At 42.5% G+C, this 17,047-nt stretch overlaps 1 protein-coding gene across 2 annotated transcripts; it reads left to right on the top strand.

Moving 5' to 3' along the window:
* Positions 1-846: 846 nt before the first annotated feature.
* On the top strand, positions 847-16,655 carry LOC125014912 (immunoglobulin superfamily member 22-like). 2 transcript variants are annotated; one of them, XM_047596452.1, is made up of 26 exons: positions 847-1,171; positions 3,213-3,417; positions 3,653-3,787; positions 4,555-4,691; positions 7,119-7,218; positions 7,360-7,396; positions 7,617-7,788; positions 7,975-8,088; positions 8,191-8,353; positions 8,967-9,079; positions 9,263-9,425; positions 10,209-10,493; positions 10,597-10,721; positions 11,321-11,462; positions 11,622-11,829; positions 11,931-12,019; positions 12,210-12,512; positions 12,626-12,799; positions 13,626-13,754; positions 13,836-14,132; positions 14,223-14,311; positions 14,436-14,628; positions 14,727-15,029; positions 15,787-15,935; positions 16,018-16,198; positions 16,288-16,655. In XM_047596452.1, the coding sequence occupies exons 2-26, from the start codon at positions 3,243-3,245 to the stop codon at positions 16,353-16,355; spliced, it is 4,044 nt and encodes a 1,347-aa protein (XP_047452408.1). In that variant the 5' UTR covers positions 847-1,171; positions 3,213-3,242; the 3' UTR covers positions 16,356-16,655. The 2 variants fall into 2 exon arrangements, with proteins under 2 accessions (XP_047452408.1, XP_047452409.1); XM_047596453.1 differs by having other exon boundaries at positions 7,620-7,788.
* Positions 16,656-17,047: the final 392 nt, after the last annotated feature.

Genomic DNA, 17,047 nt, shown 5'->3' on the forward strand with positions numbered 1-17,047 from the left:
GGACAGTTTAATAGCAACTTAATACATTTTGACACATTTGTGCTTAAATGGTCAATTTCAATTAGTACTTGACGCAAGACAAGTTTATTTTTCTAATGAATTTAGAAGTTAGCTGCTTGTATAATTTCAGAGATACCATAAAAACAGGTTTTAGTGTAATATTTAGAAAATTATTTGGAAAAAAACATAGAATAAATTACTTACAAGAATTAAATGAATACAAGTGGACTATAAAAAATAAATCAGCCTATTTAGAGATATTCAAATTATAAATATTCAAATCATTTTCTTTTGACTTTTTGGTGCTGTGGCCCTTGTTTAAACCAAAACTTAAAATGATCTGTTTTAAGTTATTTAAAAAATAATTTTCTCATCTTTTCTGTGTTAGCTTGGGACGGCTAAGCCCTGTTAGCCTGTTTATACCAGCCGTCCCTGGTAATAATATATAAATGTGGAATTTAAGAGAAGAAGAATAAAGAACACATGACACCAGTGGTGGTGGGTGTACAGCCATCCTCTGTCTTCTTCTTTTTCTTAGCTGGAAATGAATTGTTTTACCATTAATTTATCAATGTTATGTCTTATATATTTAATGATAAAGAATGATTATATAAAGCGACCAGCCACAACATTAAAACCACCGACCATCTTGTGACAATTCAATGTTCTGCTGGGATGTGACATGTAGCACCCAACTAGACCAGGGAGACCTACACAATATCAGGAAGGTGGTCATAATGTTATGCCTGATTGGGTGCATGTATTGTTGCCTGCTGCATTTAGAACTTTGATACTGAGGCAGAAAGAAAAATGTGCTTCAGAAGCTGCCAGAAAGCCTCCATCAGCGCAGGTTCCTTGGAGAACGTTGATGGTTTAAAATACCAGCCCACAGCGGAGCCCTCAAACAAACCGGGAGCAGATCAGAGCCTTATTTGTCTAAAGACGAGACACAGCAGGTGTTTGAGCTGAGTGACCCATCATGGCTCATCCACCAAAAAGGAACCAAGAAAGCAGCGGAGGGCAAACGGGATCTCGCTGCGAGAGGGGAGCAGGAGCAGAGGGCGGATTAGAAACACCACCAAGAGGAAGACGTTCGGGCTGGAAGCAGCTGAACCAGAAAGTTTAAGGCGCAGGCTAAATCTGTGAGGAAGTAAAGGCTTTGCTGTAACAAGTAAGTTTGGCTGTGTGTGTGTGTGTGTCTTTCTGAAATAACGGAGCCAATGGGGGAGTTAAAAAAAAAAAAAAAAACTTTCCGCAATTTGCCATGCTGGAGACAGCGATCAAGGACTCTGAACAAAGAGACAAGAGAAGGAGGCAGGGAAAGTAGATGTTCTTGTGTTCCACTTGCAGTGAGACGTCTGCAACCTGTTCGGCTCGTCTTTGTAGCTTCCAGTCGCTCGCTACTCGTTTAGACTGCGGAGTTATACCATGAAAGAGTCTGCTGCTGCTCTGGAACAACCTCCTATGGTACCAATCAGTGCCTACAGCACTAATTAGCTTCCTAACCTCAACGCGGATTTGCTGCGGGAGACAAAAGTCACATAAATACTTCTTGGATTTACGTTTTCCACCGCTCGTCTTGTGCCTAATTGTTTGTTCCTTTGGTTTGTAAAGTCAAATATACATTTTGCTATTTTCAGAGGCCAAGACTGTTCCAATTTCTTTGCTTTCAACAACTCCTGAGCTGCTTACAGGGTGTTTTCGTCTCATTTAGTTCATCCCTCTATAACTGTCTTCAGTCACATTATTAATAAACAGTTACTTCAAAAACATAATGTATTATTTATTACTTGTCATGGTAATTATTTACATTATAATATTATTTTCTTTGAATTGTACGGCATTACGTTCCTTTTGCAAGTTCCTTTCACCAAAATAACTTGACATATTTTCTGCTTTTCTTTTGGTTACTAGCTTCATGTTAGCGTGACACCACGCAAGATGTTTTCTTAAATTAATTGTGCAATTTCATGAGGTGCAGAGATCTTTTGGTTTCAAACACAAAGCGAACTTAATTACAATGTTCTTTGTATCCTTTTCTCTGACAAACTGAATTTGAATGTAAAGTCCGACTCATCTTCTCCTCAATCAGTTGTTCTCTAGTACTGACAGGAAGCTAACGTATGCATTAGCGAGATATCTGCTAATCTCGAATTTGTATAAAAACACACAACTTAATTACAGGAATAAAATCCACTGTAACATACATTTTTTACCATGTTACAGCAAAAAGTTACACTTGCATGACAGTAAATGCATTACTTTTGTAACTGTAAATAAAGACTTGTGATCCAGAGCTATTGGAGGCCATGCACGCATATGAATCACGCTTTTTCCGCCATATTTTACAGATGATGTTGTATGCTTTGAATTGTCAGCCTCATCTCAGTTTTAGACTAAATGTATGTTTTCTAAGGAGCCTTATTCACTTGCATTGTTGTTTCCTTTTAACACAAGCTGTTGGTTCACAGCAACAGTTTCCAAATGCAAATTCGTAATTGATTAATGAATAATCGAGGATTATTTACATTACTGCATAAAAATAACTATAAATAACTTTTGTTTGCTATGGAATAAGCTGCATTATGTCCAGGCAGAGATGCTCATACACACCAGTGCGCTGAAAGAAACAACAAAATGCATAATACAAGAAACAGAAACTCAAAGGAAGAGAAAATGAGCACAATTCATCGATGGTGAAATAAACACTGTGCTTTATCGAACACAGCAGCTGTGGGTGGATTTCCTTTGTAATTGGATCTCTGTGTGAGACGGGCTAAAGCCAAAGGACCATTGTAGTCACTGCTGAAAGGGGAAAGATGGAGCAAGGAGAGGGCAGGGGGACCAGCAGGGGAAGGGAGGTGAGTTTCAATCATCTTCTGCAAACACAAACCCAATTACCACAAGGAGGGTGTGTGTTCAACGCGTAAACCTTTGAGCACACACGTATGCATGCATGCATAAGTGCATGTACAGAGGACTTACATGGGTCTGCTCTGTAAATCCTTGTTTGGCCTCAGAACCCACCCTTAGCCGCATCGCTGCGTGAATTCGTCAGGATCGGCCTCGGTCCCGCTGGTCCCACTTAGCTACCAGAGGCAATACATCACGGCTAAAAGATGTAACACACAGCAAGACCCTGCGGCCTAAGCAGTGAAATGAGCACCTGCCCGGCACCGCTCGTGACATTTCACATGTTTGTGTGTCAACAGCTCGGCGCAGATCAGCTCAACAGTACTAACATGGCAGCAGAGCTCCTCCAGGCCACTGGGGGCAGAGTGGAGCACATGGGAAAGATGATGCAGGTGTCAGAGATGCGCGTGTCTTCTTCTTCTTCTTCTTCATCCGGCTTCACCTCATCCATGACCTCCACCAAGCTGCGAAAAGTGGTTCAAGGCCTGACCAAGACTGTGGATGGTGGGTTCGTTCTCTTGTAAATTAATTGTGTTTTAAAGATCCCAATCACATAAATTTAATAAAAGATACAGAATATGCGAATATTACTTACAATGAGGACACATTGATATCATTGTGGCATTTAAAACTCCTGGATAAACTGGGTAAAAAGCTGTAATAAAGATTCATTAATCAGGACTATGCATGTTTTCAAATGATTCTCACGTTACCATGTTTGCATTTCACACTCCATCAGAGCACTACGAGGTCCAACGCAAAACCTCAGCTGTAGTGGAGTCCTTCAGCCAGGTACAGAAATCCACAGAGGTCCCAGAGGGAGAGTCTGTCCCAGATTTCGAGGAGAAACCACGTCCCATCACTACCCAAGAGGGTGAGGGTGAAGCGCTCCTCTCGTTTCACAGCACCTTGAAATATCGCAAAATGCCCTTTGCGTTCCCTAATATCTCGACTCCAGGTTGCATTATAAACAAGCGTGAGCCCCTGAGACTGTAAGAGAACTACGCGCGAGCTAATTTTAGACCGTTGCCCATAGTTTGCCTTGAAAACTCTGGATGACACAAACTCAACTCTGCCGGGAAACAAAAGTTTGCGTGTCAAGTTTAGATAAGTATTTTTATTTTTTTATTTTTTTTAACACCGCCACCGCGATCAAAGGCCAAGCAAAGCGCAGAGATACTGTGATACCCTGTTAGTTTTTTTGTGGCGCTCGTCACCTCCACCGAAAAATAAAGCCTTATTTATGCTGCTGCTGCTGCTGCTGCTTGCATAAACTGTAGGTGTTTGAAACTGAGTCACCCCAGTTCTACCTGGGAATTATAGATACAAGACGCTTGTAAAGAGAAGCTTGTCTCAATATGCAGAACACTGCAGAGTAGCCGCAACCATTAGCATTCACAGGACGAGGGTAAACACAACTAGTCTCAGCTTCCAAGAAAAGGTAAGCAAGAGGAAATTGATCAGACGCACATTAATTAAACATCCGTCCACTTTGCTGCAGCAGGACTTTTGTCAGGTTTGTTAAAAAAAAAAAGAAAACCTCTTTCACCGTGTGGTAAAAAGAAGACAAATAGTCGTTAAATTTTTAATCAAACAGATAATAAACATGAACCTGATCTGTCTCTTCTTCGTCATTCACAGGTGACAACGCTGTATTCAAGGCCAAAGTGACGGGGAATCCACAGCCCACAGTCACCTGGGAACGGGACAGTGGGTGTCCACTGGGTGACGCAACTAAATCCTTCTGTGACAACATCAACAATCAGCACATACTGAAGGTTTGACCTCATAACTGTTCAGCTCAGTTTATTGTTTATGTCCTCATATAACTATGGATATACCACCGATCTGCCACAACATTACGACCAGTAGATTACAACCAGTAATCTAACGCAAACAAGACATCAGAGTAATTTATTTATTTATTTTAAACTCTGAAATATATTGAGGTAGGTACTATATAGCCGGGCGAATACAACAACAGAAAAAACGAACAGACACAATCATAGATAATGTGTGAAAATGCTGTGTAGCCCTACCAAACCAAATCGAATTTGTTAGAGAATTACCACAGTAAAGCCCCTTATACCTGATGAGCTGAATTGGAGGAAGTCTACTAAAAATATTAACCTTATAATTTTACAGCTATATTGTTATTGTGAGCCTTAATACTCCCATAATGTACCTTTAACACACTATAGTCCCAATAACACCACATTGGGACTGCAAATACACATCGCAACAAGAAGATGTTTATTACACAGAAAGAAAACATGGGCAATGACCCTTTACTTTTACCTGGTGACCCTTTGAGTCCATACAATAAAATAAAAACTACCCGGGGTTTTGTAACTCAGTTATGGTACCATGTTGGGTTGCAGCTCATGTATCCTTGTGAAAGTGTTTCTCAGTACTCACGGATAACCACAGTTTCCTCAAACCCTCGGTTCAGATGAGTAGGGACGTGAAGAAAACTAGTCCTGGAGACATGTCCTCCTGCAGCAGCAGATTCTCTGGTGACAGCGTGAATCCCGAGCATCCTCTAAAGCAGCACCAGGCCCGGAGACATGTAGGCGTGAAGGTCCACTAAGCATAAATTCAAGACACTAATAAACTCACTGTTCGGTCTCATACATTTTCATATTGTCACCAGTTTAAAAAATGCCCATACTCACTCAGGAAACAAAGTATTTCTCCCTCACACATGCGCGGTCTCCTTCTCCCAGTTGGCAGGACGATGCTAACTCTATACACAACTATGATGGCGTCGCGGACATTCAGTACAATTCCCGGCTGAAACTGCTCTGAACTCGGCTCACTTCCACGTTTAGTACCGGCAACACACAAACAAACTCTCCGGTTTAAGGATTAAGCAACAATAGTAACTTGAAACGGTTTCATAAATCGCTTAAAACTACTTTTCCGTGGTGTTGTCACTCTTTTTTCCCCGTTACTAGCATAAGCTTCGTTCCCTCTCTTTTTTTAGCCCCGCCCCCTTCAGGATCCGGTAGGTAGTTCACCTGGTTCCTCAAATAAACAAAAGAAACGTCATAAGACATTCACAGACCATGAAAAACATGGGACATTTTAGTATCTTCCCACAAATGAAGTGCACTTATTAATTTATCTGTAGTAATTCAAGCTTGTTTCACCATAGAACTGATTTAATAGGCAATATTTATAAAATGTACTGAATATTTGTAAACCAAACACATGTTATCATTTATAGCAGGGCGCTACAGCTGTTTCACAAACTCTGGTCTGGTCTAGATGGGTGCTTCATGTCTTAGTAACATCCACACAAATGAACGTCAGGTCTAAAAAGTTTCCCACCAAAACACTGAGTTGTCAGGAGATGGTCGATGTTATTTACTTCTCCTGTCGGTGGTCATAATGTTACGGCTGATCTGTGAAACTAACAAATATTTCTTTTCCAAACAAATCTAAAACAATTGGTCGACTCCCTTCATAAAATATTCTGTTATGTATCAAGACATTAAACAGTTTTTTTTTCTCCTTGTGTTGTTTGACCTACTTTAACTGCACAATGATCAGTGCAAACGTCGTGTTGTGTTGAACCATTTCACCATATTGCATGTGTCATTTTAGCATCTGGAAATAATTCCTCCAGTGAATCCCCATCCAAACTGAATAAATGGAGACTTGAGGTGCAGGTACAGTCTGCACGTGCTCTTTTAATGGGTGAATGTTCCCATAACAGACTCGGGCGGAGTGCGGTGGCTGTGCGCAGACTAACATTAAGCCCAAGGACTCTGCCATCTTGGTGCTGTCAAGTGAGACGGGACACCATGCATCACGAGGAAAAGTAGATCGAAAGAGCGAAAAAAAAAAAATAAACTCTCTGATCCTTTTATCTATAACCACTCTGGAGTGGATTTAGCGCTTTCTCTGTACCAGCCGGGGAGCTTAAGTGAAGCTTAAATAGCTATTATAAAGCAATTAACTTGTGGGTGCTGACATATGCATCTCCCCTTGCCATCTGTTTCTCTGGTGAGGGATGACTGTTAAGTTTCAGTGCTAAGTGTTTACTGGGTATTCCTGGCGTGGCTATGCCCCCTACTGCATTGAAGAAGTACTGCAGCGGGATTTAGAATATCCTGACGTGTAATTACAGTACAGCAGTTTGAAATAGTCTAACAAGAAGCATTGTGATCTAATCTCCAACGTGTTTCCTTCCTCGTCAGATCAAAAACCTGACCCTGGAGGATGCCGATGTCTACAAGTGCATCGCCTCCAACAAGCATGGAGAAGCCACCTTCTCCGTATCCCTCGTTGTGACCGAGAGTGAGACCATTTTATAAAATGCACGTATAAATGTGGAAGCTTTTCTGAGCTGTGATAGTTATTTAGAATTCTTTCAGCTCAGTTTGTGCACAGTTTTCTACCCAGAGCCTGATGTGAAAGCTGTTCTTTCTCTGTCACTAGATCCAGCGATGGACTTCAAAAAGAAGCTGAAGAAATGGTAGGAACAGTTGTCTAACACTAGCCGTGATACTCCCAGAGCCTGTCAAGAATGCATGCACCCAGAAATATCTACAGGGATTAGATCTAAACCCGCTGGGACAGCTGCCTTCACACCTATGCATACAACCGCCTGTCACACGCACCTATACGAATGCACGTAAACACACACACACATGCACGTTTGTTTCCCCAACGTGAAACCTTCCTCCTTCCTGCAGCAGCGTGGAGAAGAGAGAGGAGAAGAAGCCACCCACCGAGGAGGAGATGCTGAAGATCCTGGCTGGAGCTGACAAGAGGGACTACGAGAGGATCTGCGCCGAGAACAGCTTCACCGACTTCAGAGGCATCCTCAAGAAGCTGAAGGAGATGAAGAAGAAAGAGGAGGTGGAGGTGGGCATGTCACTCAGAGAGAGCTCGTTCTCATGTCACGGGTTCACATAAGTAGGAGAAGGTTTGTGGTGTGATGTGAAAATAGAGCAGGAAAGGATTTCACACAGTTAAGGTACCAAGGTGAGTAGCATATGTTATTTTTGTTGCTTGTTAAAACCCTTGAACAAGTATTTGATCATTTATTAGATGGTGCGTGTGTTGAAGCCACTGGAGGACATCACTGCCAAAGCTGGTAATGACGTTATCTTCGACACCATCATGGAACTGAAGGACCCAAACATCAGGATGCAGTGGTTTCTGGTACAACTCATCTACATTCTGCTTCTGTGTCCAGTGTGTTTTTTTTTTTTTGTTTTGTTTTGTTTTGTTAGCCTTCCCCTCATCATTTTATTCACGATTCAGGGCGCAGAGCTGCTGCGGATCCAGTACTCTCACGGGAAATACGAAGTAAAACAGATGGGAACAAAGCACATGTTGTGCATCTCTAGTGTGAGCCTCAGTGACATGGGCACTTACAGTCTGCAGGTTGGGGACAGGAGAATCTCAGCCAGGCTCAACGTCATAGGCGAGTGCAGAATGAGACTCAAAACTTCAGATTTCAGTGTCAACATTTCACACATTTACATACTCAGTGTCAACACTTACACACACTTTTACAAAGTAGATTGTTTTTCTGGACATTTCGACTTTTTTCTCAACATTATATTTTGACTTTTTTGTTGAAATTTTGACTTTTTTGTTGAAATTTTGATTTTTTTAAAAAATATATTTTTTTTTTGTAAAATTTCAACTTTGTTCCCAACATTTCCACCTTTTTCCTCAAAATTTTGACATTATAATTTGACTTTTCTCTCGAACTTTCATTTTTTTTCTTGAAATTTTAACCTGGTTCTCAACTTTTCGACTTTTTTCTTAACATTATATTTTGACTTTTCTCTTGAAATTTTGACTTTTTGTTGAAATTTCGACTTTTTTTTCAAAATGTTTCTTTTTTGTTGAAATTTCGACTTTTTTCTCAGAATGTTTCTTTTTTCTTGAAATTTCAACTTTGTTCTCAACATTTAGATTTTTTCTCCAAATTATGACTTTTTTTCTTTTTTCTTTAAGGAGTTATTAAAGTGATTTATTGCTTTATATACTCAATACAATACTTTCTCTCCTGTTTTATCCCTATTCAGATGAACCTCTTAAATTCTTGTCTGACTTTAAGCCGAAGAAAGTGACGGAGCGTCAGACTGCTGTGTTTGAGGTGCGTCTTTCTAAGAAGACGGATGCACCGCTCATCTGGAAGGTTAGTATGTGACTCAAAAAGACGCAAGCAAGGGACGCACAGTTATAGTAACTGCACTTTCACAGAATGATATCAAATCCAGTCTTAGACGAGATTGAACAGTTTGCCCTTTTAGTGATTCTTGTGAAAAGACTGGAGGGTGATATGGAGATAGATTTCCCAGAAGTGCTTCTGTTTCTGCAGGTTAAGGGAAAGGAAGTAAAGAGGGATGAAAAGTTCGACGTGTCTCTGTCGGAGGATGGTCTGACCTACATCTTAAAGATTAAGGATGTGAAAGTCAGCGACACCGGAGACTACACCATCAGCGTCGGGGACCTTAGTGCCACTGTGCCACTTTTCATTGAAAGTATGTACATGGATTTCGTGGCTTTTACTGCAATAATAATAATAAAAAAAAAGTTTTATGTCTGCTTTTTATGTTATGTTTTGTTCCCAAATGTGTTATTTTAGTGGAGCTAGGATTTCTAAGGAAGCAAACCTTTTTTTTTTTTTTTTTTTTTGCTGTCCCCCTGAGATTAAAGGCTTTGTTCCTTCACAGTTATGCTAAACAACATCATCTTCCCCATGTTCCAAATGAAGATGCATGGCTCCTTCCTCTCGGTGCTGAGTTGAAAGTAATCCAACCAAATCCCTCCTCAACAACAAGCTCATCTATTACAGCTCTAACAAGATGCTTAGTTGCTGAAGGTGCAAGCGGGGGCATGATGTAAATATCTTGCAAAGGCGTGTTGTTATCCTCTGTCTCTGCACAATAAGAAGCATAGTGACTGAGATCTTTTAAATTGTAGTTGTTCGCACAAGACGAATTTTCAATTTTCAAAAGTGCTCAAAAAGTTATTTATTCAAAAAATTAAAAAACTTAATTTATTAATGACAATTAATATCTTGCTGCTCCTTGGTGTTGATTTGAAAATGTGGTGTGCAGTTATGTACATTCTGTTGTACACTTTCACGCAAGGAGGAAATAAACAGACTAAACTAAAGTGACAATCCTGAATGTAGAGACTGTTTATATCTTGACATTATAATTCCATTTTTGTTGACCAAAGTAATCAGGATAGATATGACGGGTTGTTCTTATGATCCAAATTTGCTCATTCTCTTCCTGCTTTGCCCTGATGCGATGCAGGGATTCCCATCCGTTTCACCAGCCACCTGAAGAACGTCCGTGTGCAGGAGAGAGCCAAGGCCCGTCTGGAGTGCGAGGTGAGCTCCAAGGACGTGCACGTCCGCTGGCTGAAGGATGGGCGTGACATCACAGCGGGCCGCCGCTACGTCTTCGCGCGCGAGGGAAAGAGGGCGGAGGTCATCATCGAGGACTGTCAGCTGGAGGACGAGGGGCAATACTCGGTCATCTGCACTCAGGACAACGACGCGCACGAATATGTGTCCTCTGCCTTTCTGACCGTGAATGGTAGTCGCTCCTATGTGTCTGCAGTTTTGGTAGTTGTCTGCCTTTAAGCTCCAACAAAATGTAGTGAATCATTTCCTTTTCTTTGTGTTTATAATCCCTTCAGAGCGTTTTGCCTCGGTGAAGAGCGGCATGTCAGATGCTCAGTGTCCCACAGGATCCCCGACAGAGCTGTGCGTTGTTCTCGATGATGAAAAGGTGGATGGGGTGTGGCTGAAGGATGGAGTGGAGGTATGAGATGACAAGAGACACATGCTAAAGGGTTGTTTGCCTCTGTCTTCAGGTGGATCCTGCATTTTTAACCTCCTGAGCTTTTATTTGCTATGCATTTTTAGCTCCTACAATGTATTTGGGATCAGTAGGACCTAAGGACTAAGCATCATCTTTGAACAGGAAGTAGTAGTTTTTGAAAAAAAACAATGTCCTCATATGTGGACGCTGGGATTATTTAGTTATTTATATAATAAATTAGTCACCAAAGTGTGACAAAATATGAAACTTTTTTTTTAATACCTGAACATGGCTGAGCAAAGACAGAACAATGAAGTCCCAACGTCCTCAAACGAGTCCTTGCTAATTAGCAGCGTTGTAGCTTGGTGCTATTAAAAAAAGGTGTTAAATTTGCGTGTCATATCAAACTAGTAATGTTAATAAGCATAAATAAAGAAGTTTTGACCTTTGCTACCACTAGATGGCAGACTAAAATATCCACTAATGAGGACAATGGGTTTTAATGAAGCAGAATAAGCTGCAATAAAACCCAAAACTTCATGTCCGCATTTGAGGACCTCAGGAGGTTAAATGAGAGTTTTCGTTGTTGCATTTGACAGATTTTGGAGCCGAGCGGCGTTCAGGTGGTTAAACAGGGAGCCGTCCACAAGCTAATCTTCTCTGGTGTGAATGAGTCCCACGAGGGCAAGTACACCTTCAGAGCCAAGGGAGCAGAGAGCGAGGCCGTCCTCTCCATCGCTGGTCAGTGTTTGTTGTCTCATAGTTGAATCTTTATCGACATTTGAGGCTGAACCTAACGAGCTCTCTTATATTGTTTCAATTTACCACGTTGTCCTTTCTCATGCTCTCTCTAGGAATAAGACTAATTAACACCATATACTGTTTTTTTTTTCCTCCCAGACCCCCCAGAGATTGACTCGTCTGTGTTGGACTTGCTGGGGGCCCAGCCCGTGACCGTGAAGGCAGGCCACACAGCCACCATTAAGATCCCCTTCAAAGGCAAACCCCCTCCCAGAGTGGCCTGGTACAAGGACGGAGTGGAGGTGGTGGAGGACGAGAGGACCAAGCTGGAGCGCACGGCCGACGGCGCCTCGCTGGTGCTCAGCAGGTGGACGCACATCGTGGACGGGCGTCATCCTCTCGGATATTTCGACCTTTTTAAAGGGCGCGTTAAAATAACACGTGTCTAATTATTTTGTGTTTGCTTAGATGCGTGCGAGAAGACAGTGGCGCGGTTATGCTTCGTCTCAAGAGTGACTGTGGCACCGCGGTTGCTAATCTGCATCTGAACGTGGTCGGTGGGTGACAGCGCACGTTTGGCATTTGAGTCAAAGCACTGTTTAGAACACACATTTGAAATACAGCCACAACATTAAAACCACTGACAGGAGAAGTGAATGACCATCTTGTGGCAATGCAATATTCTGCGGATGTTACTGGTCATAATGTTATGCCTGATCAGTGTACGTATTTTACCACGTTCTCTAGACCATCCAAAGCCTCCTCAGGGGAAAGTTGAGTTCCTGGAGCTGTCGGGAAAGTGCATCAAGATGAAGTGGAAGGCTCCCCGGGACAACGGGGGGAAGCAGGTGACCAGCTTCTTGGTGGAGCGGCGTGCGGCAGGTAAGAAGTCCTGGAACCGGGCTGGAGAGGTGGACAGCAGCACGACAACCTTCAGCGACGACAAAGTGGAGGAGGGCCAGGCCTACCAGTATCGCATCAGAGCCGTTAATACGGAGGGAATGAGTGAGCCTCTGGAGACGGAGGAGGTCTGTGCTGGAGAGCCCATAGGTGAGAAGAGATTATCATCATCTCTTAGAATATTTCAGGGTGTTGTTAGACTATTTAACTTGGTTTTCTTGCAACTAACGCGCTTGACATCTGTTTTAAATCCACTTACCCAGAGCCTCCGGGAACAGCGTCCCAGCCTCAGGTGTCTAACGTCACTAAGAGCACCATGACAGTGAGTTGGACACGTCCCACCCACGATGGAGGAGCTCCGGTTCTGGGCTACAACCTGGAGAGGAGGAAGAAAGGCAGCAACATGTGGCTGCAGGTCAACAAGGAGCTGCTCACAGGTATCACATCAGGCTACAAACTGATACAGACTGTGTGTTTTAATGCCAGATTATTTTAAATTGACAGGTGCGGTATATATGGAAGAAGATTGGGCCAGTAGAAAAAGAAAATGTAGTTTTTTGAGTTCTGACTTTTTTTTCAGAGTTCTGTGATCAGATTAAAGTCAGAATTCAGAGATTAATGCAGAATAAAGCAAAAAATCTGAGAATAGTGTCATGTTAAAGTCAGAAATGCGAGAATAAAGTCAGAATTCTGAGATTAATGTCAGACCACAGTCAGAATTTGTAGAATAAAATTCTGAGAAAAAAAAATGTAAACTCTGAGAATAAAGTAAAAATTCTGAGAATAATGTCAGATTAAAGTCTGAATTCTCAGATTAAAGTCACAATTATGAGAAAAAAAATCTCAATTCTTAGATTAAAATCAAACAAAAGTCGGAATTCTGATCATAAAGTCAGACCAAAGTCAGAATTTGCAGAATAAAATTCTGAGAAAAAAAAATCTGAACTCTGAGAAAAATGTCAGATTAAAATCAGAATTCTGAGAAAAATGTCAGAATAATGTCAGAATTCTGAGAAAAATCTCAGATTAAAGTCCAAATTCTCAGATTAAAGTCAGAATTATGAGAATGAAAATCAGAATTCTGAGATTAAAGTCAAATTAAAGTCAGAATTCTAAGAAAAAAAAAAAATGAATTCTGAGATTTACGTCAGAGCTCAAAACAAAAAAACATTTAATCCACTCTACATTTTTTTTCAGTGGCCCTAATCCTCTTCCATAGCTACTGTATATGTGGTAAACATGTGTTTATAATATGTTCTTCAGATACCAGCTTCCTGGTGGACGGGTTGGTGGATGATGTGGAGTACGAGTTCAGAGTGACAGGTGTGAACAGGGCAGGTGCAGGCAGTCCCAGCACCGTCTCTAATTCTGTGCTCGCTAAAGACCCAATACGTGAGTAACCTCACGGCGTCACTTTAAATGACTTGAACCGTTCAGGACGTATAATCACTGAGTCTGCCTTTGTCCATGCAGGAGCTCCTGGCCCGGTGAGGAACCTGTGTGTGTCCGACTCCTCAAACTCCTCCGTTTCCCTGAGGTGGACCCCTCCCGATGAAGGAGACGAGCCCTCAGGTTACATCTTAGAGGTTCGGCCGGAAGGCGCTAAGGAGTGGACGAAAGCCGCTAAGATTCCCATCGCTGGTACTGGCTTCACAGTGATGGGGCTTCAGGAGAGGATGAGGTACCACTTCCGCATTCGGGCCGTCAATGAAGGAGGGGTCGGGGAATCCATGGAGCTGGCGGAGGGTGTATTGGCCATGCCTCCACCTGGTAACATAACCACATTCTCTCATATGTATTTCTTTACTTTTCTTTTTTGTTTTATATATACATACATTTCTCTTTTTTCCTCTGACGCAGTCCCACCCAGGTTCGATCTCCAGGGAAAACTCAAGAACCGCGTGGTCGTCCGAGCTGGAACGGCACTTTGTCTTCACCTCAGCTTCTCTGTAAGACTCAAATAAACCGTTTAATGTTTAATGGATATGCTCTTTCCTCCACGAATATGAAATAACCGATATGCAACCTGCAAAAAAAAAAAAATACCCTCTGCACCATATTCCCCACTCGCAGGCCTCCCCTCCCCCTGTGGTGAGCTGGTTCAAGGACGGCGTCCTCACCACGGGAAGAGAGGTCATCACCAAGAGCAAGAATCACTCGCAGTTCCTGATTTCCACCTCTCAGCGAGGCGACTCTGGCGTCTACCGTGCTCACCTGAAGAACGACTACGGAGAGGCTCACTATGACGTCAGTGTCAGGGTTACAGGTAAAACGAGTAAAGCTTTGTGGAACGTTGCAGATCTTGCAAACAGGGGAAAATTAAGGCATTTTTTTTTCCCTTCACAATCCTCTTGCTGCACTCAGACTTTCCTCGACCCCCGAAGAACCTCCGCCTGGATGAAGAGGTCCCGGGCACAGTGACCCTGCTATGGGATCATACCCCGGACCTGGCCGACGACGATGACGGGGCGCATTATGTCATCCTGAAACGAGACGCGAGCACCGCCTCCTGGTTCACCGTGGCTGAGTGCGTCTTCAGCAGCAAGTACACCGTCACCGGACTCCTTCCAGGGAGGAAGTACTTCTTCAGGGTTGTTGCGCAGAACTCCATCGGTGACAGCGACCCCTTAGACTCCAAGGAGCCCGTCAGCATCGCCAAGGAGCAAAGTGAGCAGTCTCACATTCACACTAGGGCCGTCACGATGTCAGAGTTTCACTTCACGATTAACGTGGACAAAAAGAAGTCAACAAAAATGTAAATAATAATGACAAAATCCAGGAAATGCATCTTTAAAGTTATTTCGTTTTCTCTCTTTTGGAAGATGAATTACACTCAAAATAACAGTAGTACAGAAGAAAACAGAAGTAATAAACACACCACATTCAAGTGGCACTGGATCATTTACACCAGGGATGTCCAAATTCTCCACATGGGGGGACAAAATTAAATCTGGGGTGAGGGTCGTGGTTCAAAATGTTAATTTTGCAGTACCTTAAGTTAAATGTGGGTACATACAGCACGTTTATGTTCAAAAAATTACTGAACATCTATTTGTTGGTTTCTTTAAGTAAGAAAAATAACTGAAGCACTGAAATTTACAGGCCTTGGACCTGTATCATTTGTATATTTGTGGCAGGAGCTCAACAGCGCCTCCCTACCATCAATGCATCACAATGTTATTCTTGGGTCAGGTACGGAGTGGAACTGCACCCATAAATCATAATTAATGAGAGCAAACTCAGTGAGTGAGTTCAGATTCAGAGTACTGACAGTGGGAAAAAATTATACAATATGACCAGGATTCCCACGATTTTATCATATACACGTCTTTACCGGTTTTCCACAACAGCCCTAATTCACACCATTGACTCATACGAGTCCTTATTATCTCAGTTTCTTTACAAATGTGTGTCTGTGTATCAGAGTGCATCAGCAGCCTTCAGATGAAGGAGTATGCATCGTCACCACGTCAGGTGAAGCCTACTTTCCTGCTGCCGCTGAAGGACCATGCCGTCCACAAAGGGCACGACTGCACCATGAGCTGTGCCTACCAGGGGCTGCCGACACCACAGGTATACGACACAGTCGCCTCTGTGCAACAGTAATGTCATGATAAATAAATGCATAATAACTGCAGATAATTCCCCCGCGCAGGCCTGCTGGTATAAAGGTGACTCGAAGATCTCCGCGTCCTCTCGGTTTTGGCACAGCACGGCGAACGGCGTGTGCACCCTGGTGATCCCGTCCTGCGGAGCCAAAGACAGCGGGAAGTACACGCTGGTGCTGGAGAACCCCCTTGGGACGGCCAGGTGCTCCTGCAACCTGGTGATATACGGTATACGGCCGAGAGGAGGGGGGGCGTGGGACCAAGAATGACTTTCTACCTGACTTAATCCTAATCTCTCTGTGTGCTGTCATTTCCAGATAAGGATGACAAGACTCTGCTGGAGACTCTCACCAATCAGGGAAACAGAGAGAAGTTTATTCTATAAGGAGTCTGCTAGAACTGTTCCCATAAAAAAAATGATAAATGATGTGCTTTAGTTAGAACGTAAATCCTGACTGACTCCTGATTTCTGTTTTGATTGATTTCCGTTTGTGCTGTTTGTTGTTTGCTTCACTCAGTTTTCAGTTTTCGTGGTCCTGGTTAATACATCCAATGAACACTGGAGGTCAGACTTGCACGCTTCACTGTTTGGTGTGTTGGAGGCAGAAATGGTGACTCCTCAGTTTGCTCTAATTCTCTGTATGCTTTTCTCCATAAAGAAATCTGAATTGATTTATTTTTTCTCTCCCGTGTTCCTCCTTTTTTCCCAATATGTTTCTTCATAAGACACGGACATCCAACATCCAAACTTTAGATAATTTGACTCGATTTGAAGAAGAAAATCTCGTCTAATATTTGGCTACAACTCCTCTCAGCTCGAATTCTGCTGACTGCTGTTCAGTCGACGGGCAAGATCAGCATACCACCCATTTTCACTTCTTTTTTTTTATGGTTTTCCCTCCAGTCTGGTCTGAGTGAGTGATCAGCTGGATTGAGGTCACGTGACTAAGATTGCTATTTAAAAAAAGTGCATCTGTCATCTTTAAACTGCAGGGCTTCCCTTTTAATCTACTAGAATTTAAATGCAGTGTGTGATGAACTCTGCCTGACAGCGGGTTTAAAAGCCACTGCCTTTGC

The sequence above is a fragment of the Mugil cephalus genome, chromosome 10 (genome assembly GCF_022458985.1).
Source record: "Mugil cephalus isolate CIBA_MC_2020 chromosome 10, CIBA_Mcephalus_1.1, whole genome shotgun sequence".
Classification (NCBI taxonomy): Eukaryota; Metazoa; Chordata; class Actinopteri; order Mugiliformes; family Mugilidae; genus Mugil; species Mugil cephalus.

What these genes read in the sequence shown, in the direction of transcription:
- LOC125014912 (XM_047596452.1), top strand. Translation starts at nt 3,243, where the DNA reads ATGGCAGCAGAGCTCCTCCAGGCCACTGGGGGCAGAGTGGAGCACATG. An exon ending in TCAGGATGCAGTGGTTTCTG is followed by an intron (nt 8,089 to 8,190) that starts GTACAACTCATC and finishes TTCACGATTCAG; the next exon opens with GGCGCAGAGCTGCTGCGGAT. An exon ending in GCTCGCTAAAGACCCAATAC is followed by an intron (nt 13,755 to 13,835) that starts GTGAGTAACCTC and finishes TTGTCCATGCAG; the next exon opens with GAGCTCCTGGCCCGGTGAGG.